The 19222-nt window shown below is 47.1% G+C and overlaps 3 protein-coding genes across 5 annotated transcripts; 1 reads left to right on the top strand and 2 right to left on the bottom strand.

Annotated features, from left to right (window-relative positions):
- Positions 1–417: 417 nt before the first annotated feature.
- On the top strand, positions 418–10772 carry alg13 (ALG13 UDP-N-acetylglucosaminyltransferase subunit; the record flags this gene model as incomplete). Its single annotated transcript, XM_080463572.1, has 25 exons — positions 418–537; positions 2143–2226; positions 5090–5140; positions 5210–5256; positions 5388–5460; positions 5538–5619; positions 5737–5899; positions 6350–6392; positions 6530–6647; positions 6721–6785; positions 7072–7172; positions 7249–7334; positions 7407–7680; positions 7767–7874; positions 7991–8141; positions 8286–8457; positions 8534–8569; positions 8650–8705; positions 9212–9280; positions 9434–9554; positions 9639–9752; positions 9826–9866; positions 9936–10053; positions 10148–10258; positions 10402–10772. The coding sequence occupies 25 exons, from the start codon at positions 418–420 to the stop codon at positions 10770–10772; spliced, it is 2775 nt and encodes a 924-aa protein (XP_080319698.1).
- A 321-nt stretch (positions 10773–11093) lies between these two features.
- LOC308109334 (protein EOLA1) lies at positions 11094–13122 on the bottom strand. 2 transcript variants are annotated; one of them, XM_080462839.1, is made up of 3 exons: positions 12935–13122; positions 11463–11743; positions 11094–11389 (listed from the first exon to the last, which is right to left on the bottom strand). In XM_080462839.1, exons 2-3 carry the CDS (start codon positions 11719–11721, stop codon positions 11181–11183), a joined length of 468 nt encoding a protein of 155 aa, XP_080318965.1. In that variant the 5' UTR covers positions 11722–11743; positions 12935–13122; the 3' UTR covers positions 11094–11180. The 2 variants fall into 2 exon arrangements, with proteins under 2 accessions (XP_080318965.1, XP_080318966.1); XM_080462840.1 differs by having other exon boundaries at positions 12830–13075.
- A 438-nt stretch (positions 13123–13560) lies between these two features.
- On the bottom strand, positions 13561–19213 carry LOC308109327 (actin-binding protein WASF3-like). 2 transcript variants are annotated; one of them, XM_080462824.1, is made up of 11 exons: positions 19085–19196; positions 17309–17448; positions 17104–17238; positions 16696–16849; positions 16364–16481; positions 16160–16204; positions 15943–16067; positions 15578–15847; positions 15365–15483; positions 15051–15269; positions 13561–14867 (listed from the first exon to the last, which is right to left on the bottom strand). In XM_080462824.1, exons 2-11 carry the CDS (start codon positions 17439–17441, stop codon positions 14704–14706), a joined length of 1482 nt encoding a protein of 493 aa, XP_080318950.1. In that variant the 5' UTR covers positions 17442–17448; positions 19085–19196; the 3' UTR covers positions 13561–14703. The 2 variants fall into 2 exon arrangements, with proteins under 2 accessions (XP_080318950.1, XP_080318951.1); XM_080462825.1 differs by lacking the exon at positions 17104–17238 and having other exon boundaries at positions 19085–19213.
- Between the last annotated feature and the right edge of the window lie 9 nt (positions 19214–19222).

Below are 19222 nucleotides of genomic sequence, written 5' to 3'. Positions count from 1 at the left end.
TCAACGCCGTTCTTCTTCTGGGGACACTAAAACATGGGAAACCTGACCGCCTCCTGCCGGTCAGACTGAGAAACTGCAACCTCATCTCTTCTATTTTAATCTGTTGAACACAAAAAGTCGTTTAACTTTTCTTAATGTAGTGCGAGAAGCTCTAAATCGTACTAATATAAAATTATATTTATAATTTGTTATGTGTCAATAAACGCGTTTTTATATCGTCATTATACCCATGACTCGGTATTGGAATATTTCCGACCGTGTCTGTGTGGTTGAACGCCTCAGCAGCTGCAGCGACCTTGAACTTATCAGTTAATTACGCTCACCTGCCGACAACGCCACGGCACGCGCTGCCGTGTGAGCAGGGTACCGGGAGTCCACCGGGAGTCTACCGGGAGCTGAGGCGGACCCGGCGGCGGGATGCAGAAAGGAATGAAGAAGTACTTTGTCAACATGGACGAGTACCTGTCCAGTCTGGGTCTGTACCGGAAAATGGTGGCCAGGGACGCGTCCAGTCTGTTCCGGGCCGTGTCCGAGCAGGTGAGCCCGGGGAGGGAACGAAAGCTCCCAGCAGGCCAGACCTACAGCAGCTTCACTAGAAAGTGGTCCCTGGAGCAGCCCCAGCAGTAAACTTTATTCAATAGAAGAGTCTTGAGCCTGGCCTGCAAAGTAGAGACTGTGTCAGCGTCACTAACTGAAACCGGGAGCTGAAGCTCTGCCTCGCGTTCTGCTTGTAGAAAACCGGGGAACCTCCAGTTCGAAGCCCCCGAGAACCAAGTGTTCTGCAGGGGCTAGTAAGGCACTATATGATGGAGCCTGGGTGTTAAGAGCTATGCAGGCCAAAAATAGGATTTTAAATTATATTGTCAGATAATTTGTTAATATAATAGTTTGAACATGTTTAAATACATTGGAATATTAAATAAGTGGAAGCTAAAGAATATTGTATATTTTTGGAGAAAGGGTGGGCTTTAATAAGTTATACTTCTTCCCACTCCTTTTCGGACATACTATCTGATTATATTGTTCTGCTGTAATTGTTCACTGTTTGTGTGGTGAAACATATTTGTTTATCTGGTGGGCCCTGTGGACTGATGCTGATTTTGAAATGAAGTATTGTAGATTTAACAGGAAACCAATGAAGAGAAGCTAAAATGAGTTCCTGTCGGTACTCTCACTGCAGCATTTTCTATCAGTTGAAGACTTCTTAAGCCAGGGGTGTCCGAGCTCGGTCCCGGAGGGCTGGCACCCTGCAGGGTTTAGCTCTCTCCCTGTTGCAGCACACCTGATTGCAATGAAGGGCCTGCTATTGGGCTTTTTCACCACCTTGGTGATGACATCATCATTAGATTCAGGTATGCTGAAGCAGGGAGAGAACTAAAACATGCAGGACACCGGCCCTCCGGGACCGAGTTTGGACACGCCTGTCTTAAGCAGTTGTTTCAACCGGATAATAGGGAGTTAACAATAGTTCACTCTGGTAGTAACGAATGCATTGATAATAATCCACGCATTTTAGAGACCATCCAGTTAAAAAGGCAGACATGTTTAATGTGGGAGTTAAAGGATGAGTCCTGGTCCAAAGTGACTCCCAGGTTCTCCACAGTGGTACTGCATGTCAAAGTAATGCCATTAAATGTTTCTGTTGAGGCAACTTCTCTCAGGTGTTTCTGGCCAAATATAATTTCAGTTTTATTTGAGTTCAGTGCAGAAAATTACAACTCATCCAGGCTTTTATGTCTCTAATACAAACTTATAGTTTAACAAGTTAATTAGTATATTCTGGTTTAATTGATAAATACATTTGTGTATCATCTGCTTTGCGATGGAAGTTAATGGAGTGTTTCTTGATAATGTTTCCGAGAGGAAGCGTTTATAATGTGTAAAGTATAGGTCCCAACACAGAGCCCTGTGGAACGCCATGTTTACCTTTTTAGTCTGAGCTGAATGATCATTAACCTGAACAAAGTGTCCAATAAATGTGATTGAAACCAGTTTAGTGTTTTACCTTTAATTCCCGTGATATGTTCTAGTCTCTGTAGTTGTGATCAATAATATCAACTGCAGCACTCTGAACAGAGATCAGTCCTTTGGGCAGACTTCAGGAGAATTATATTGGAATCAATTTTGTGTGTTTGTGTGTAGTTGTATTACTCTCAGAACTACCATCAGAAGATCAGACAGGACTGCGCGGACTTCATGAGAGCCAACAGATGCAACTTTGAACCGGTGAGTTTAACCCAAGTGCAACTAATCTCACCATTTAACCAAACACTTGAAAGAAATTCAGAGTACAACACACAAGTCGTCGACTACATTTTTAAATTAGACCCACAGATAAAGGCGTTTGGTTAACTCCAGCTTCTTCCACCTCAGAAGGTAAAGGTGAAAACCATTCTTGCACATCAGCACTATAAGACGGTAATCCAAACTTTTAATTCATCTGGGCTGGATTACTGTCACGCACTTTTATGTTGAAGTCAGCCAGTCTTCCCTCAAACGTCTCCAGTTAGTCAACGCATAACTCCCATTCTGGCTTCTCTCCACTGGCTGTCCGTCATGGTTTTAGGCAGTGAGCCGTCATTCGGACGGTCAATTTTCAGAAAAGACGGCCGAATAAAGAGCAGACGTGTTGCTCAAAGCCTCTAAAATATGTGTATAATGTCCATCACTACTTGTCACCGGCTAATTTTACCTAAATGTATCTTCTTCTTTTTTTTGACAAAATATAGCAAATCATCAGCTGGAGTACACAATTTGCAACTGACTTGTGGTTTAGTATTACGTCCAGTAACAAGCAACGTGATTGGCCAATTGATACCACGTGGTATATATGTTTTGAAAGGCGGCTTCTGATTGGTTCGTAATTCTCGGACTCATCCTGATGCGTTCAAATGCCGCGGCACGGGGAGGAATTTGGACCAATTTTCCAAGATGCCGAGGAATTATATCTGTAGAACCCACACAGGTGGGACTAAATCTACGGACCTATGATTGCTGTAATGTTTTATTTCTAAAATGTTGAAACATGTTGGGATAACTGCACATCATTCATGCTTTTCATTGAAGAATAAAATATTACTTGCTGTGAAAATATTGATTTTGATATAAGTATTGATAATCATGCTTGTTCTCTCACTAATTTATATGTGACTGTGACATTCTGAGGTCTTTGGACTGAGCTATAGGAGGGCTGCAGAGAACAAACATCTAATATTCAATTGAAACCTAATAAGAGGATAATAGAAACTTTCACAGTTCAGTGTCTACAGGTGCTCAGTTATGTAGTGAAGTTTGGAGTGAGGAGAGTCAGGTACAGGTACAGGTACAGGTACAAATGAAAACCATCACCATTGAAAAGAAGCCATAACCTTAAAAAAAAAAAAAAAAACTAATTTTTGCTGACGCATCCTATGTCTTTTCTTGTTTTGTTAAAAAGTTAAGGAGAGAAGGAAATGTATTACTGTTAAGAAGCAAAATCTACATGTCACACACACACACACACACACACACACACACACACACACACACACACACACACACACACACACACACACACACACACACACACACACACACACACACACACACATACACACACACTCTGGTCGCCAAACCAAAACATTTTGGACACCCAGATTTTCTGGAGGGAAACCCGAAGCACCGATTTCTGTCTAAAACCATGCTGTCCATGCATTATAGAATTCATTTTAAGATTATTTTATTTATTCTTTAAATCTCCGGATGGTCTCGCCCCGCTCTTCCTCTCTGAGCTGCTCCACCACTACACTCCTGCTCGGTGCCTCCGGTCAGCTGATCAGCTGCTTCTGGAGGTACCGAGGTCCAAACCGAAGCTCAGAGGTGATGGAGCTTTTTCTGTTGCAGCCCCTCTGTTGTGGAATGAGCTGCCACTGCCCATCAAACAATCCCCTTCATTGTCCTCCTTTAAAACCCATTATTATTCCCTGGCTTTTAACCATGATTGAGACTCTGCGTCTGCTTTTACTGTTGCCAATTTTATTGATTATTTTACTGTATATTTTATCATTTTATTGCTACTCTTTTATTGTCATTATTAGTGTATTACGTGAAGCACTTGGGCTTCAGCCGCAGCTGTTTTAAAGTGCTCTATAAATAATGCTGACTTGACTAAATTGACTACAATGCAATAAAATAAGAATAAATTATTACATTCTGTATCGTTTCCATCTAAACTCACACGATGGGATTTTCCATTTGAGAGCGATAGATTTTTTTTGGGACACATTTTTCTGTGAGCCGAAAATCAAAATCCATTACAAGAGGACATGTGCACTGTGACTGTTTATGATCAGAGAAAATGTCAAAATAGGATTTGACTGGTTTTGTAGTTGATCACTGAGATTTGCATGGTCGTTTTCTGTTGGTTCAGTCACTCTGGAGTCAAATCCCAACATGATGCCACCAACTCACTTTGTTCTCTGCAGACAAAACCAGTTCCCTCCCCACACCTCGCTGCTCTTCGGCTGGGAGTCACCATGTCAAAAACCTTTCACACTCCAGGGAAAATGCCCTCACGTGAATGTGTCTAGTCTTAATTAAACTTTAAAAAAAAAAAAAAGTGAATGAAATTGAGTCTTATTCCCTGTCCTGTGTCACTCAGCCTTCCCAAAAGTTCCTCTGTTACACAGACTTGAGTCCACTGTGTGGATAAAACTGGACAGCTGGGCAGTATCAGAAGAGTTCACCACAAACACTCTTGCTGTGGATGAGAGCTGCGACGGTCTCCATTTCTCACCAGCTGCCGTCGTAGATTGTTGGCAAGCTGACTTCCACAATGAGCAATGTTGTTTCTCCCCACATTTGAAAATGTCTTTACTGTAAGAAGATCAGAGTAGAAACTTGCAGACGGACACTCTGACTCCTCAGTCAAAGTCTCCCATGAGTCTAAACTTACAGCAGCTTTACTAGAAAACGGTCCAGTGTGGCCTGAACCAGTCCCGACTGTAAGCTTTATTAGAGAGAGGTTTTAAGTCTACCCTTAAAAGTACTGCGTCAGCCTCCCGACCTGAACCTGGGAGCTTCACTAAAATGAAACATTTCTGTTTTTCAGTTTGTTGAAGGCTCGTTTGAAAAATACCTGGAACGTCTAGAAGATCCAAAGGTGAGCAGATTCACCTGGAAGCTCTTGGGGGGAATATCGCCATGGTAACTGTGTGTTGTGTGTTTCCAGGAGACGGTGGGTCAGGTGGAAATCAAAGCTCTGTCTCAACTCTACAGGTGAACTCGGCTAGCTGGTTGACAGCTCCAGTAATGTCTGAAGCCCCGCCCCCAGCTCCCACCATCCAATCAGAATTCAATTATTCAGAGCAATGAAAGACAAACTGAGCATTTTGTATTTGTGTGTGCAGGCGATGTTTCCTGATCTACCGCTTCCCGGGGAAACCTCCTAATATTATATCAGAGGATGACTTTGTGGACAAGGTGATGAACAACAACAACATGCTGATAACTAATTGTGATTGGTTGGTGCTGACCCGCCGCTTTGTGTTGCCGTTTAGATAACGCTGTGTTGTTCCATCAATGGTCATTATGACATTGTCAATCCAAGGAGTTACCCCGCCTCCGCCGCCGTGTGTCAGTGTGAGTGCCCCCACTCCTCCTGATTGATGGAATTCAATAGAATGAATTGTGTTTGTGTGTTTTACCTGTATAACATCCCCCCGTCTGTCCTGTGTGGGTGTGTATGTGTGTGTGTAGCGCTCCTGTACGAGCTGCTGTACACACAAGTGTTTGGGTTGGAGGAGGCGGAGCTTTGTCAGGCCATGGAGACCTTCAGAGTTGGAGGTCGACGCTATAGAAACAGCCCATCAGTCTGCAGTGACATTGACCTCAGCTACGACACAGAGGACCGCGGACACAGGTACACACACACACACACGAGGTATAAACGGTTGCAAGAATGAATGTTCATCACTGTCAATGTAGTGCAACAGATTGTAATGAGCACTGGCAAGTGAAAGGCCTTCTGAATACATACGTCACCCACAACTTACCTGAGCTGACACGAATGAAAAATCAAAAGCATAGTCTCTTCAAAGAAAAACTCCTGCAACAAATGGTGCAAAATTAATATTTAGTTAAAGTACTGACAAACCACAATAGAATTAATTGTGTAACAAATCATTAAATGAAAAGAGGTTTTGAATCTGCGCCTGGCCTGAAAAGCCAAGAGACATTGACTTAACGGGACAATACGTTGGACTTGCATTCATTTCTTCACCCCACACTGTGTCATGCATGGTAACTGGAGTTATTTCTGATTCCAAAAACATTGTGACAGGAGCTTTTCTGAGGTTCATTTGACTTGCAGGGAGGAGTTGGAGGCAGGTGGAGGCGTGACGGAGGACCAGAAGGTATGAGTGTGTTCAGTCATGAGGCGTGTCTCGCACACGGCTCATCACACAATGAAATGGACCAAATGAAGGAACGTGATCTTCAGGTGGTCCAGGTGAAATCTGTCACAGTGCTGCTTGTTTGTTTGTGCGATCAGGTCCCATCTGAAGCCCCGCCCACTTCAAGATTATCATTGCCCTACAAAGTGATGAAGTCTCTGGACAGAGAAGTTTACAGAAACCTGGAGTTTGATGTTTGGCAGGACACCTGCAAAGGTGGACAGTTATGTAGTGTAATTATCGTTGCTTTACGACGAGTAACTATAACACTGTTTATCCTGTGTGACAGAAATGCAGAAGACGGACTACATGGTGTTTGCAGGGAGGCAGTACTTCCTGGGAGACAAATGTCAGGTAACAGAACTTTAACTGAAACATTTAACACGGTTGTGCCTCCTGCAGGAGGCTGCTGCCTGTGACCTGGGCTGCCCGCCGCTTCCGGCTGCTCCCACTCTGCACTCAGAGGGTGTTTCACATTAAAGTTTGGACTAAAATGTTAATGTTTGGACACTGGAGGGAGATTCGTGGCCTTGAATGCTCTTTTGTTGGATTATTTATTGGGGTGACTGAGGGGCGACAGCAGTACCTGACTGGTTATCTGCTCTAAGGATGACTTGTTGGAACCTCCCATGTGTTTCAGGTGCGTCTGGAGCCAAAGGGGAAGTACTACAACGCCTTTATTCAGGAAGTGGGGACACACATGAGCGCCGTCACCGTCTTCATCGAAGAGCTGGGGGAGAAGTGAGCTGCAGCACTGTGAACCCTTGCGACCTTTACACCCCACTCCTGGTTAACCCGTGTGCTTCTTGTCCGACAGACACCTGGTCCCTCTGACTGACCTGAAGCCCGTCAACCCGGTTCCTGCCTGGAACATCGCAGCCCCCTCCAGGAAAGGAGACCTGGGTACGTTTGAGCTCCACTTCCTGTTTGTAAGCTGTAGCCACACCCCCTCACTTTGCCTGTGTTTTGGGTCAGACTCAGACTCTCGGAGTCAGCGGCATCACCGTCAGAGGTACTTCAGGAAGTCTCGGGGGAGTAGCAGTGTGAAGGGGGCGGAGCTACTGATGTCACCCCCTTCCTCTTATGGAGGTCCCGCCCCTCCCACTCTGCCCCCGCGCTTCCAGCCGGCAGGACACCCCCGTCCACCGCCACTGCCTCCGTCTCCTGGAGCCATGACCTACGACCCCTACGCCCCGCCTCACCACCACGCGCCTCCCTCAGCCAGGCCTCCTCGCTACGGCGCCTCCAGGTGGAGCTGCTTTCACTGCATTGAGTGGAGGACAATAACTAACTTTAGTAATGTCTCTGTGTTTGTGTGTGTTGGATTCCTGTTAGAAGCTCTGCCCGCTTCCTGAACCGCCACCTGATTGGTCCACAGCTGACCTACTACCACCCCAGCAGACGATATTACCACGACTACGAGAACTACACCTTCAGGTCGCGGTAAACAAACTCTTAAAACAGTTGAGCATCTAAGATGAGTCATGTTGTTGTGTGGTCCAGGCCTGTTGTTTCTGGGTTGATGTTGTGTTCAGGCCTGTTGTTGTTGTTGTGTTTAGGCGTAGCCGGCGTCAGCTTGCCGTGGCTCTGAACAAAGATTGTCACTTTGGGTTTGCGGCCGAGTCGGTGGACGAACCACCGGAACTGGATTCAGAGATCACTTTCTACCAGCTGGACGAGCCGACAGACGGCAGCTTCCCTCATCTGCCAGTGAGACCCGGAGACACAACCGAACACTGGACCAGAGAGGAGCTTCTTCTGCTCCTCGTACATGTAGAACATCTGGGAACAGCTCAGTGTGACCGTCCGCCAGCTGCATCATTCAATCACTGCCATCAATTTTTGTTTTCTCAGGGCCCTGTGGTGGCTCCGCCCCCTCCCATGGGAGCCCCGCCCACCCCTGCTGGCTCCTCCTACAGAGTTCAGAGAGGCTCAGGGTCGCTCCCCTCTGCACCCCCACCTGGAAACACCCCCGTGTGCTCCTCGGAGGAGGACCGGGAGGACACGAGCACCGTAGAGGACCAGGGTGAGGTGTGGTCAACTGCATGTGTATGTCTTAATGCGTGTGTGTTAATGTGTGTGTGTGTGTGTGTGTGTGTTAGCGGAATACACGGAGGAGTACATCTACAGCCCTCAGGGTGAGTACAGTCTGATCGGTGACGTCATCACTGCTGCCGTGTTCAGTTTGTGGAAGTAATCAAACGTATGACTGTTTCAGATCCAAGCTACGACACCTCTGGGATTTACAACACCTCTGAGCCCTCCACCAATCAGGTAACACCTCTGAGCCCTCCACCAATCAGGTAACACCTCTGAGCTCCATTCTATGGCCAGTCGGCTGTTGGTCACTGGATCATGTCTCTGATGTCTGCCAATGGCAGAACTGTGAAATGAAATCACTGATTTAGATGTTCATCACCAATAAGTCTGAATGAAAATTCAGGAAACAAACTGTTGAATATTAAAAACTGTATGTAGAAACAAAGCTTTTACTTTTCTCTGTGTGATTATAATTGAACTGAACTTTTAATATGAAAGGACCCACATATACCAACATATTTTAATCTGAAAATACAGGGAGTCCAATGTTTGCTTTGTGTTCAGTGAAGGATGTGAGTGACCTTTGACCCAAAAGCATTCTTTTTCTCATTAGTTTGGTTATAGGGTCATTACAGTCAAAGTATTCAAACGAGGTGTAGTAACTTATGTCTTAATGTCTATTGCTGGTATCACGAGTGAATAAAATATATGATCAGTGTTTCTTTCATTTATTGTGAAAGGATGAACAGGAAGGAGGTCCAGCAGACTCTCCGGTCAGATCTGACCTGAACTACAGCTTCACACAGCAGGTGTGTATTTATGTTGATTCTGGTGCATTTGGCTCTGCAGCGCCCCCTGTCTGCACTAACAGTTTCTGAATCCTGCTATGAAGCATCTCAGTACAGTTTCTTTACTTCATGAGTTTGAGTAATTCTAAGTGCCTTTTATCAACACTGTTTCAGGTTGTAAAGCCATTAGTCATCTGCTCCTCACCTTCCTCCTCCTCTTCATCACCCTCCTCCCCATCATCACGTGTACCTGTAGCAGCTCATCTGCCCGCCACACACACGCAGACACGCTCGGGTACACACACACAGACACGCTCAGGTACACAAAGACATGCTTTGACCTACAAATAGTTGCTGAAGTCTCTTGTGTTGTCTGCAGTTGCTATGGCAACCACATCTCCATGGTTGGTTAATGAGCTGGGTGAGCCTATGTGTACGGTGGTAGCGCCGCCCCCTTACTCCTACGACCCCAACGGCAGTGATTTACCCCGAGGTCAGAAGTCACACATCCTCAGTCGCTGATTCCTGTCCAGCAGTGTGTCAATCATCTTTGTGTTTGTGTGTAGACTGCAGAGTCCTTCAGTACTACTTCAACTTAGGAGTTCAGGTAAAATCCACACAAACTAGAGAATACAGAGAATGTGAGTGGAGGATGCAGTGTTTTCTGTGTGTGTAGTGGTACTATCAGAGCTGCTGGCAGCAGCAGCAGCAGGTTTACCCACCGAGCCATCCAGATGCTTCCTTCCAGTATCAACACTACTCGTCTTTCCTGAGTCCAGAGCAGCCGCTGCATGGTGAGACCAACCGGCCACTGCTGAGACCCCGCCCCTCTCTGCTGGCCCCTCTCTGCTGACCCCCCCTCCTGACCCTGTGCTCTTCTGCCCACAGTTGCGTCGGCATCGTGTCCTGAGAGCAGCAGAGTTTCCCATCAGCCCCCCACCTCCTACCCAGAATCCAGCAGGGCAGGAGAAGGACTGACAGAGGGACATGGTGGAGGCGGTGAGTCCTGGAACTGCTTCAGTAAGGCATTGGAGGTCACGGAGGTTGTAGGCGGGGCCCGAGTCTAAACTAATATCTTCAAGAGTAGAATCTTGTGTGGCTTTGTTTTAATAAGCACTTATTGTCTCCTCCCACCTCCTCAGGCCCCTCCCCCTCTTTGGAAGGCTCCTCCATGAGCCCCGCGACTCCAGGCCTGCTGTACTCTGACCAGACGTCCTTCCCCTCTCCCCCACTCCTCCACCTGCCCTATGAAGCTCCGACCCAGGCTACTTACCTGTCCACAGCCCTGCCCCCACCCCCCCTTCCTCACGCTGCCCACCCTCACCCCACTCACCTCACTCACCACTCCTCCTACCACCCCTGTCTTCCTCCTTCTGTCCACTGGGGGGCGTTTCAAACTGGAGGCCACACCCCTCGAGTATATTGCCCCACCCCAAATCCTTCCCATATGGTCAGTTACATTTCTGCCCCACCTCCTCACCACGCCACACACTACCTGCCCCCCGCCATGTGAGGGTGCTGTGTGAGGACAGAATTAGGAAAAGATTTCTATAATGTAAAAGCACCAAGTTTGAGGTTTTTGAGTTCTAACATGGAACGTTAGCTTTAACACGAAGCACGTGTTGTTAGCCTTTAGCTAATGTTTTGTTTTGAAAACATTTGTTGAAACGTTTTTGAGTTTAACTGTAAATAAACATCCAGTTGCTGAAGGCCGCTGTTGGCCCGCAAGGTTTGCTTGGCGGATGTGTCAATTTCCTTTGAATAAAGTTTTTTCACCAGCATACAAGATTATTTTTTTTCCTTGAAATTTAACGATTTGAAACAACCAAGAAGTGCGATGGAGTAACTTAGCTCAAATTTATTGTAAAAAAAAAATAAAATCTTTCATGAGTCCATCCAGCAGCCATTGTTGTCCCTGTTATCATGGTAACATGTCAACAGGTATGTCCACGCTCCAGATGTCACGCCCTCCACGTGTGCTCAGAGGTCTCTTCAACCAGCGGGGGTTTAACAGGTCAGTCACGTGTTTTTCTAGTAGACCAATCAGAATGGCCGAGCGCTCCAGCTGCTCTAGCTCCTCCCCCTCCAGAGAGGCGGGACATTGCCAGGTCCGTCCCACATCCACCAGTCCTGAAAGAGAACCACAGACTTGTGATGCCTTTAAGGTCATTTAGTGAATCTGAAGACGCAGGAAATCCCTGACCTGCCACCACGCCACGGCCGAACCGCTCCCCGGACTCCAGCAGCGCTCCGATCTCTTCCGCGCTCATCGCCATCCGGCCGCTCAGCACCGCCCGCCACTCATCCCCCTCCCAGTCCCGCCAGGCGACATGAATCGCCAGGGTCTGGTTCTCCAGTGGGGTCAACAGGGGTCTCCACCGGGTCTCCAGGGTCTTCACCCCGTCCAGAACCAACCCGGCATATGGCTGCCGGAAGGACAGGCACGACATCTGCACCGCCATGTGTGTAAATGAAACGCACCCCCTGGAAGTGAAGTGTGAGAATGAAATGCAATTTACAGCGAGTAAAGACCATTTTGATGCTTTTGTCATAAGTGAGATCCTCTTGGTATTCCACAGTAAATTGTCGGTGACGGTGACCTTTGCTTTCAGGTTTATCCCTAACTTTGGTTTTCTTTCCCCTGATCGTGGACTATAAGGTTCTGTCACGCTGAGTGGTGTTCATCTACTTTAGTCTGAGAAAAATAAAGTTTAAAACCAACTCAAAGATGTAGAGGCTCACAGGAATGTTTCCTCCAGTGATCAGTACAGTGGGGAAAAAAAACAACAAACCTGTTCCATATATGTCCCCTGGTCTTGTCTTATTTCCCTCTATGTATTACCACCAGTGTGTATTCCACTTATGGTCAATTTCAATGACCCACAGGGGAGGAAAGTGGTAGAAATGCAATTTTTTTTTTAGTCCATTGACGGAAATTTGTTTCTTCACCACAGCAGACGTCACTAACCTGCTCCGCCATCGGATTATTATTACGTCACCTAGTGAAAGTCCGGTCCGACTGTCACAACAATGTGATGGCCTTTCACCAACTCCTTTAGGAAGCCTCCTAACACCTTTCCTTAACCCGGTGACATCATCCACGGGGTTAAGGTAAAGTAGATAGGAAAGGAGAAAAGAGGGACTATTCGGGAGCGCCCATAGAGTTTATCCAGATCTCCACTGTGGCCGGAGTTTTCAGGAATCATTGTTTGTGTTGAGTCGTAGCTGTGTTTATGTGTAAAAGTGCGGTCCAAATCATGAGAAATATCAGTTTTTTCAAATATCCAAGTACGTGTAAACGTGGCCTCAAAATTCTCTGTGGAAATGACCATGTGGGAAAGGTTGTGGGCGGAGCAATATCAACGTGGGGCGTGACCACAGTCTGAAATGCCCCCCAGTGGGCAGGATGAGGGAGAGGAGGTGGTCTCTGTGGACAGGTAAGTAGCCAAAGGTGAACTCACTTTTCACAAAAGCGTAAGAATTAATTAACTTTTTTTTTTTACATTTTTAAGGTGGCCCTAGCCTTTCAAATCAAACACACTGAAGAGGGAAGTACGTAGATCAACGCACCTTTAAGCGAAGTCCACAACACAACTGTACTCAAGTAAATGGCAACTAAACCCAACACATCCAAGAGCACGATAAGGGGACAGCAAATAAACCAAACGCACGCACCTGCTCCGGGTGCAGTCGCGTCCTTACGGTGACATTTCAGAAACAAACGGAGGAAACAGAAGTTGACGAGTACGCGCGCAGAAACAGAGAGGATGGAGGTAAAACTTTTGTCTTCCTAATATATTAAATGTACGTCCTGGTAGAGACGGAAACTATCGGTGGAACACTTACGGACTACTTCCTGTTACAACTCATACATACCGGAAGTAGTTTCCCCGAATGAATAGTTCCGCCTATAAAAGTCTAGTTCCAGTTTTATATGTTGATCATCTCGTTTCATAGATAAATAGATTTAATGGAGTGTTTCCTAAAAATATTTCCTACAGGAAGCATTTATAACATGAGCCAAAAAGTCATAATTTACAGTTTAGTGCTATTTCTTTAATCCTGATATTTAAATTGTTCCAGAGTCTGCAGTAAGATCCTGACCAATAATATCAAATGCAGCACTGGTAACAACTTGTATCAAGGGTGGGCTTTTTAAGAAGAGGTTTAATAACAGCAACTTTAAAGGTTTTTGGTACATAGCCTGTTACTTTACTCATGTAGGATGGTATTCCAAAGAAACTGTAAATCCCATTCCTTGCAAAGCTCATGAACTCACAATGATAACGTAAACATAAATTCGTCTCTTTGATATCTTTACTCAAAAATGTTCACCAACATGCAGCAACACATCACAGCAATATCTACAACCAATCACAGATGGTACAGAAAGAGAATTACACGCCCCCTTTCTACAGTTGCATCAGCGGCAATTATAACGTCACCACACAGAAACTTAAAAAAAACATGAACACGGCCTCATGACATCATCACAGCACAGTGGTGTCGTCACTGCACAGTGAAGTCATCACTGCACGATGAAATCTAGTCTGCACATTGATGTCAGCACTGCACTGTGTAATCGGAACATGATGCATCATAGACAAATCTTCAGTTACCATAGCAACCAATCAAACTCTAAAGATATCCGATAACAAAGACATACTTCATTTAGATAAAATATAAATACCTTATTATAGTATTAAATCAATACAGGTATTGAAACTCAAGAAATAATGGAATGAAGAAAATAGAAGGGTACTTTCAAGTTCAACTAAAAAAAAAAACTACACTCAAACAAAGTTTGATCTTTACAGAAATGCAAGAAAATAACAAACAACAAACGTGCATTATGATGTAAAACAAGAAATATGTGATTGCAATCACACAATATGAAACAAATAAAAAGAGTGTTCAAGCAGTAATTTTAAAACCACTGAAAAATCTGATCTTTATAAAGATATAATCATACTTAATGAGATTGTTTGATCTTGGCAGAACTTTTAAAATTCATCACCAGTGAAAACAAAACAGAAAAACAATGTAAAGCAAATATAGCAGCTTCAGAAACACAATATAATCAAAAAGATAATCGAATGTGAAGCGTATGATGAGAGCAGCCCCCGTTGGCTGAGCTGCAGCTAAAATACCAAATACAAATTTTGATTTCATCCACAAACTCACAACAACTCACAGAGAGATTCGGCTGCCTTGTCGGGGGGTAGTTCCTGCAGCGAGGGGTAAAACCGTGTGTGTGTGTGTGTGTGTGTGTGTGCGTGTGTGTTGAAATTTGTATGAGTATTAAAATCTGTGTGTGTTGTGAAATCTGTGTGTAGAGAAAGAGAAAATTGTCTACAGCAGATTTCCTTTGCTCATGTTTTTCTTGGCACACTTTAGCTCCAGCAGCTGATCTGGTCCAGGTCTTCCTGCCGGACTCCTCCTCCTCAGTCAGACCACTCCTGGTCCTCTGGCTCGGAATCATCCTCTGATTCGCTGTACTCCACAGCGATGCGACGTGACAGGATGGTGGCCACGTCGTTCCCTGCCGGCTCTCGTTTCTTGGCCTCCTCCTGCTCACGCTGCTCCTGGACCTTCCTGAGCTGGATGCCTGAGAACAGCAGAAACAGAAAGACCAGAACCTGTCAGCTGCCCGCAAACTGCAGGACAACCCTGACAGTGACTAAAACCCACAAAACAGGATGGTACATATCCTCATCATCATCATCATCATCATCATCATCATCATCATCATCATCATCATCATCATCATCATCATCATCATCCTCGTCACCTCTGCGTATTGCTGCTAACAGGTCACTTCGAGCGTCGTTCATTGGCACGTTCAGCCCACTGGCCGTCTTCCTGTTGTCCGTCGCTGTGGGTAACAGTGGCACAGATGTTGCAGAGGACGGGGCCTGACCTCCGGGACGGGAGGGGGAGGGGACATAGTTAGCTGGAGGAGGCGGGGGTGGGGAGGGGCTATAAGGGCGAGAGAGGGCAGCGCCACCACCTGCAATATGGAAAGAAGGACGAGAGCTCTGATTGGCTCCTGGTTTTTAAGGCAGTGCTCCAGGAGTGACTCAAACTTTTGTTTACGTTGTTTACCAGCAGCGGCAGGCGTTGCCATGGTAGCAGGATGGGCGGTGCTGTTGGTGAATGCCGTGGGTCCTGCTGCCGGTACAAGAGGTGGGGGAGGGGGTGGAGCCGGGGGGATCTGATGGTCACTGAGCAGAGACAGACGGCAAAGGTCAAACGTGTATTTGTTTGTGTTTGTTTATGTATTTGTATGTGCTTGTGTGTATGTGTGTATGTGTGTACTTGGCCTCCTTGGCGTTGTGGCTCCGTGTTCCATTCTGATTGGCTGTGCCCGCATGTGGAGGCGGGTGATGGTGGTGATGCAGTTGGTTGCGACCCAGGGAGTGCTGCCGAGCCGTTGCCGTGGTTACCGCAGTAGAGGCGGGTTTTAAAGCGCGGTCCAATGACTGAGTCTGTCCGCTGCCACTGGCTGCCACGGTAATATGGTCTTTGCCTTGACGTCCGTGGGACTCGTGTTGGGAAGGACTGGTGGGGTCTTCGGACATGCCTGACCTGTGGGGGGGGGCTCATTTGATTAGATAGTAATAGCAACACTCGCAGATAAAACCCCGCCCAATCAAGCGGCTTACACGTGGGTTACGACTTACCTGTCGGGTGACATGGAGCCGTCGGAGGTGTGGTACGGCGACGGCGTGATGCGAGCGTCTGGGCGGAGCTCCTTATCGTAGGCCATCAGGTTCCACTCCTGCCGCCTGTTCCGAGCTTTACGGACCTTCAGACAGAAGAAACAGCACAGTAGAGCGGAGAGGTCATTGCGGAGATGGTGAGGAGAACAGCACTGGAGCCACGAAGCAACACTCTCACCTTCTTCACCTCTCGGCCTGCAGACTCCTCCACATGTTTCTGCTCCTGGAGCCAGAACAGAGTCTGTGAGTCCACATCCACACAAAAACACCAGTGGGAGGGGGGGGGGGGGGGGGGGGGGGTGATGATGGATTGAATGATGAAGGATGGAGCGTTGGACAGTCAGACGATGAAGATGTATAGAGAGATGATGATGATGAGGACCTTGTGTCGTCTCTTCTCTTTGCGTTTGTTCTCGGTCGCCTGTAGCATCTTTTCCCTCCAGAGGCTGAAGAAGTACGATGGGTCGGTGTAGAACTTCAATCCATCCTTCTTATCGTCCCTACACACACACACACACACACACACACACACACACACACACACACACACACCTATATGAGAGGGGTGGAGTCAAGAGGGGCTCCAACTGGCCTGTAAAGAGTCAGAATGATGACGGCATTGCCTGAACTTACACGTAGGGAGTCGATGTGTTAAAGGGCGGGGTTTAAACTCACCTTGATAGTCACAGTGCTGAAGGGTGTGTTCAGACTGACCTGTACGGCGTCAGGATGTTCAGGGGCGGCGGCTTGTCACAGCGGTGGTACATCTCCAGCACCGGGTTGAGGATGGAGCTCCGGGACACAGCCTGCTGGTCCTGGATGGTACTGCTCCTGAATGCCTTCCGCATGTTGATGTCTTGCAGAGACACTGAACAGCAGACGGTATGCTCAGAGATTTATTTTTTATTTTTAGAAGTTTCCTGACCACTCTGTGTTTCTCCAATAATACACTGCTGATCTTCTCCAGTGGAGTGGAACTATAGGGCTTTTGTAGTGTGTTGTCAATTGTGCATGCACATCGTGAATCGCTGTACCTTCTGTGTCAGACTCCCTACAAGCATGATTCACTCTGAAGGGAAAGTAAAAAGAGGAGAAGCTGCTACATCGATGTTGGTGACCCACCTTCCTCCACTGTGGAGTCCAGCTGAGTCACCTTCACAGCCAGCAAATCCACCCTCTCCTGCAGGCTGCTCATCCTCACGTAAAAGCTGTTAGCCTCCGTGAAGAGCTCAGAAAAGATGTCCTCCGCATGTCGACCTGCACGCAACACACACTCACAGCTGTTCTACAGATAGCAGGAGCAGCACAGAGGAACGTGGACACTCACTCAGGCCGCCCAGCTGTTTGATGACAGCAGCCAACGTGCTGTTGGTGACACACTCCAGCTCACTGGCCACCCCATCGGGCAGAGTGCCACGGCACAGGAACCGGGGCTCGATGATCCGCTTGACCAACGGCATGGCTCACCTGGAGACGCACAGGCAGGTGTGACCATGACGAAGCGTCTGTCTTCAGCCTGTAGCAGCATCATCTGTTATCATTCTGTTGTGTTTCCAGTCTGTCCTCAGTGAAGTGTGTGTGTCAGTGTGTGTGTGTGTGTGTGTGTGTGTGTGTGTGTGTGTGTGTGTGTGTGTGTGTGTGTGTGTGTGTGCGTCCGCACGCGCGCATGTGTGAATATGTGTGTGTTCATACGGGTCAATGTGTGTGCATGCATGTGGATGCACATATTGCACATAATTGTGTAAATATGCGTGCGTGTTGCCATCCTGGAGGGTGCAGCCAGCCTCTCACATCACACTTTGTTGCCCACAGAGCTCAGCATGGTTACTGTTGCTAGGAGACAGAGTGCGAGGGCCTGCATCACACTGTTACTGCACACAGTTTCAATCGGTTCACCATCGTCATCTAGCGGGGGGGGGGGGGTCAGCAGCTTCCGGATGTCAGTGTCTGGGTGAACCTCAGGAGGCCATTTTGGCTCAAGGATCTCTCAGTTTCTTTAGTTAAAGAAAATCCATCCATCCATGGGTGGGCCCAAGCTGCTCCCAGACTAAACCATAATCTCTCCAGCGAGTCCTGGGCCGACCCCGGGGGCCTCCTCCCAGTCGGTCATGTTCTGAAGGGAGGAGACCAGGGGGCATCCTAAGCAGATGAACCATCCCAATGACAACTTCATGACTAGAGGTAAGTGTGGGGATGGAGACCGACCGGTAACCAGAGAGCTTTGCTTTACAGCTCAGCTCTCTCTTCACCACAACGGTCCAGTACAGTGACTGCATTACTGGAGCCACAGTCTTAATATCCCTCCTCATTTCCCACCTTGAACACGTCAGACTTAATGCTTAACTTAATGTTACTCAACAAAAAGAGGCTGGACCCATCAGTATGAAACTCCATTCAGCTGAGGGGACGGACAGAGTCCTGAGATCATCATTGAGCCTCAAGCAGCAGTAAGAACATACAGGAATCTGTACCGAAACCACTGCATGGACTCTTCCAGAAACCAATGTCTGTGAACACATTTCATCCAGGAATCCAAACTGACAAGTTGTGGCTGAATCATATGGAGGGTGGACACATGGCAACCACAGGTCATCGTTTCTGGACCGAAGGAGTGCTGATGGATCAGCACATGAGATTAGAGAACAGAGCAGTTCCAGTCCGCATCAGACGGAAACCTCTGAGATTCACAATCTGCTTTCCTCAATTCCCGTTCCGACTGTTGGCAGGAAACATGTCCCAACTTTTCTGGGATGTGTGGAAAATATGAGTTTATGGGATTATATAGCCACCTGTCACATGAACAGGATGCCCTCATGTTTTCCAGATGATTGTCACATAAAGGTGATCATTAAGCCCTCCACACACACATTGCATGCACGAGCACGCGACACGACATCACATTGTGACGGATCGTGACGTAATGCTTGTTCGTGTATTTCGACTGAGCAGCTGATTTCGTCAGGTGAATGGTTTTGGTTGGTTTTTTTAACTCAAGCCACACGGAGATGTCACGTCTCGCGGATCGATCACCGTGCACTGTCAAACACTAACCTCATCAGGCTCGTGCACAATCAAACATCAATTCTGGACCGATCAGACTCACCGCAAGCTGCACCGCACGGTCGTGCGGTCCGTGAGGCTCCTATGTCCGCGAACAGCGAGTCGGTTCATCCACATCACCGGGAGCAGCCGCTCTCTCCTCCTGCAGGGTCCTCGGAACACTTCGGCTCCTGTCGGGTCC

This window comes from Lipophrys pholis (assembly GCF_963383615.2).
Source record: "Lipophrys pholis genome assembly, chromosome: 5".
In the NCBI taxonomy this organism is placed as follows: domain Eukaryota; kingdom Metazoa; phylum Chordata; class Actinopteri; order Blenniiformes; family Blenniidae; genus Lipophrys; species Lipophrys pholis.
The sequence above is the reverse complement of the archived record's forward strand: the minus strand, read 5'-3'. Positions and strand labels throughout refer to the sequence as shown.

What these genes read in the sequence shown, in the direction of transcription:
- LOC308109334 (XM_080462839.1), bottom strand. Translation starts at nt 11,721, where the DNA reads ATGGCGGTGCAGATGTCGTGCCTGTCCTTCCGGCAGCCATATGCCGGG. An exon ending in CGGCCGTGGCGTGGTGGCAG is followed by an intron (nt 11,390 to 11,462) that starts GTCAGGGATTTC and finishes GTTCTCTTTCAG; the next exon opens with GACTGGTGGATGTGGGACGG.
- LOC308109327 (XM_080462824.1), bottom strand. Translation starts at nt 17,441, where the DNA reads ATGCCGTTGGTCAAGCGGATCATCGAGCCCCGGTTCCTGTGCCGTGGC. An exon ending in CAGGCCGAGAGGTGAAGAAG is followed by an intron (nt 16,068 to 16,159) that starts GTGAGAGTGTTG and finishes TTCTGTCTGAAG; the next exon opens with GTCCGTAAAGCTCGGAACAG. An exon ending in GGCTCCATGTCACCCGACAG is followed by an intron (nt 15,848 to 15,942) that starts GTAAGTCGTAAC and finishes CCCCCCCCACAG; the next exon opens with GTCAGGCATGTCCGAAGACC.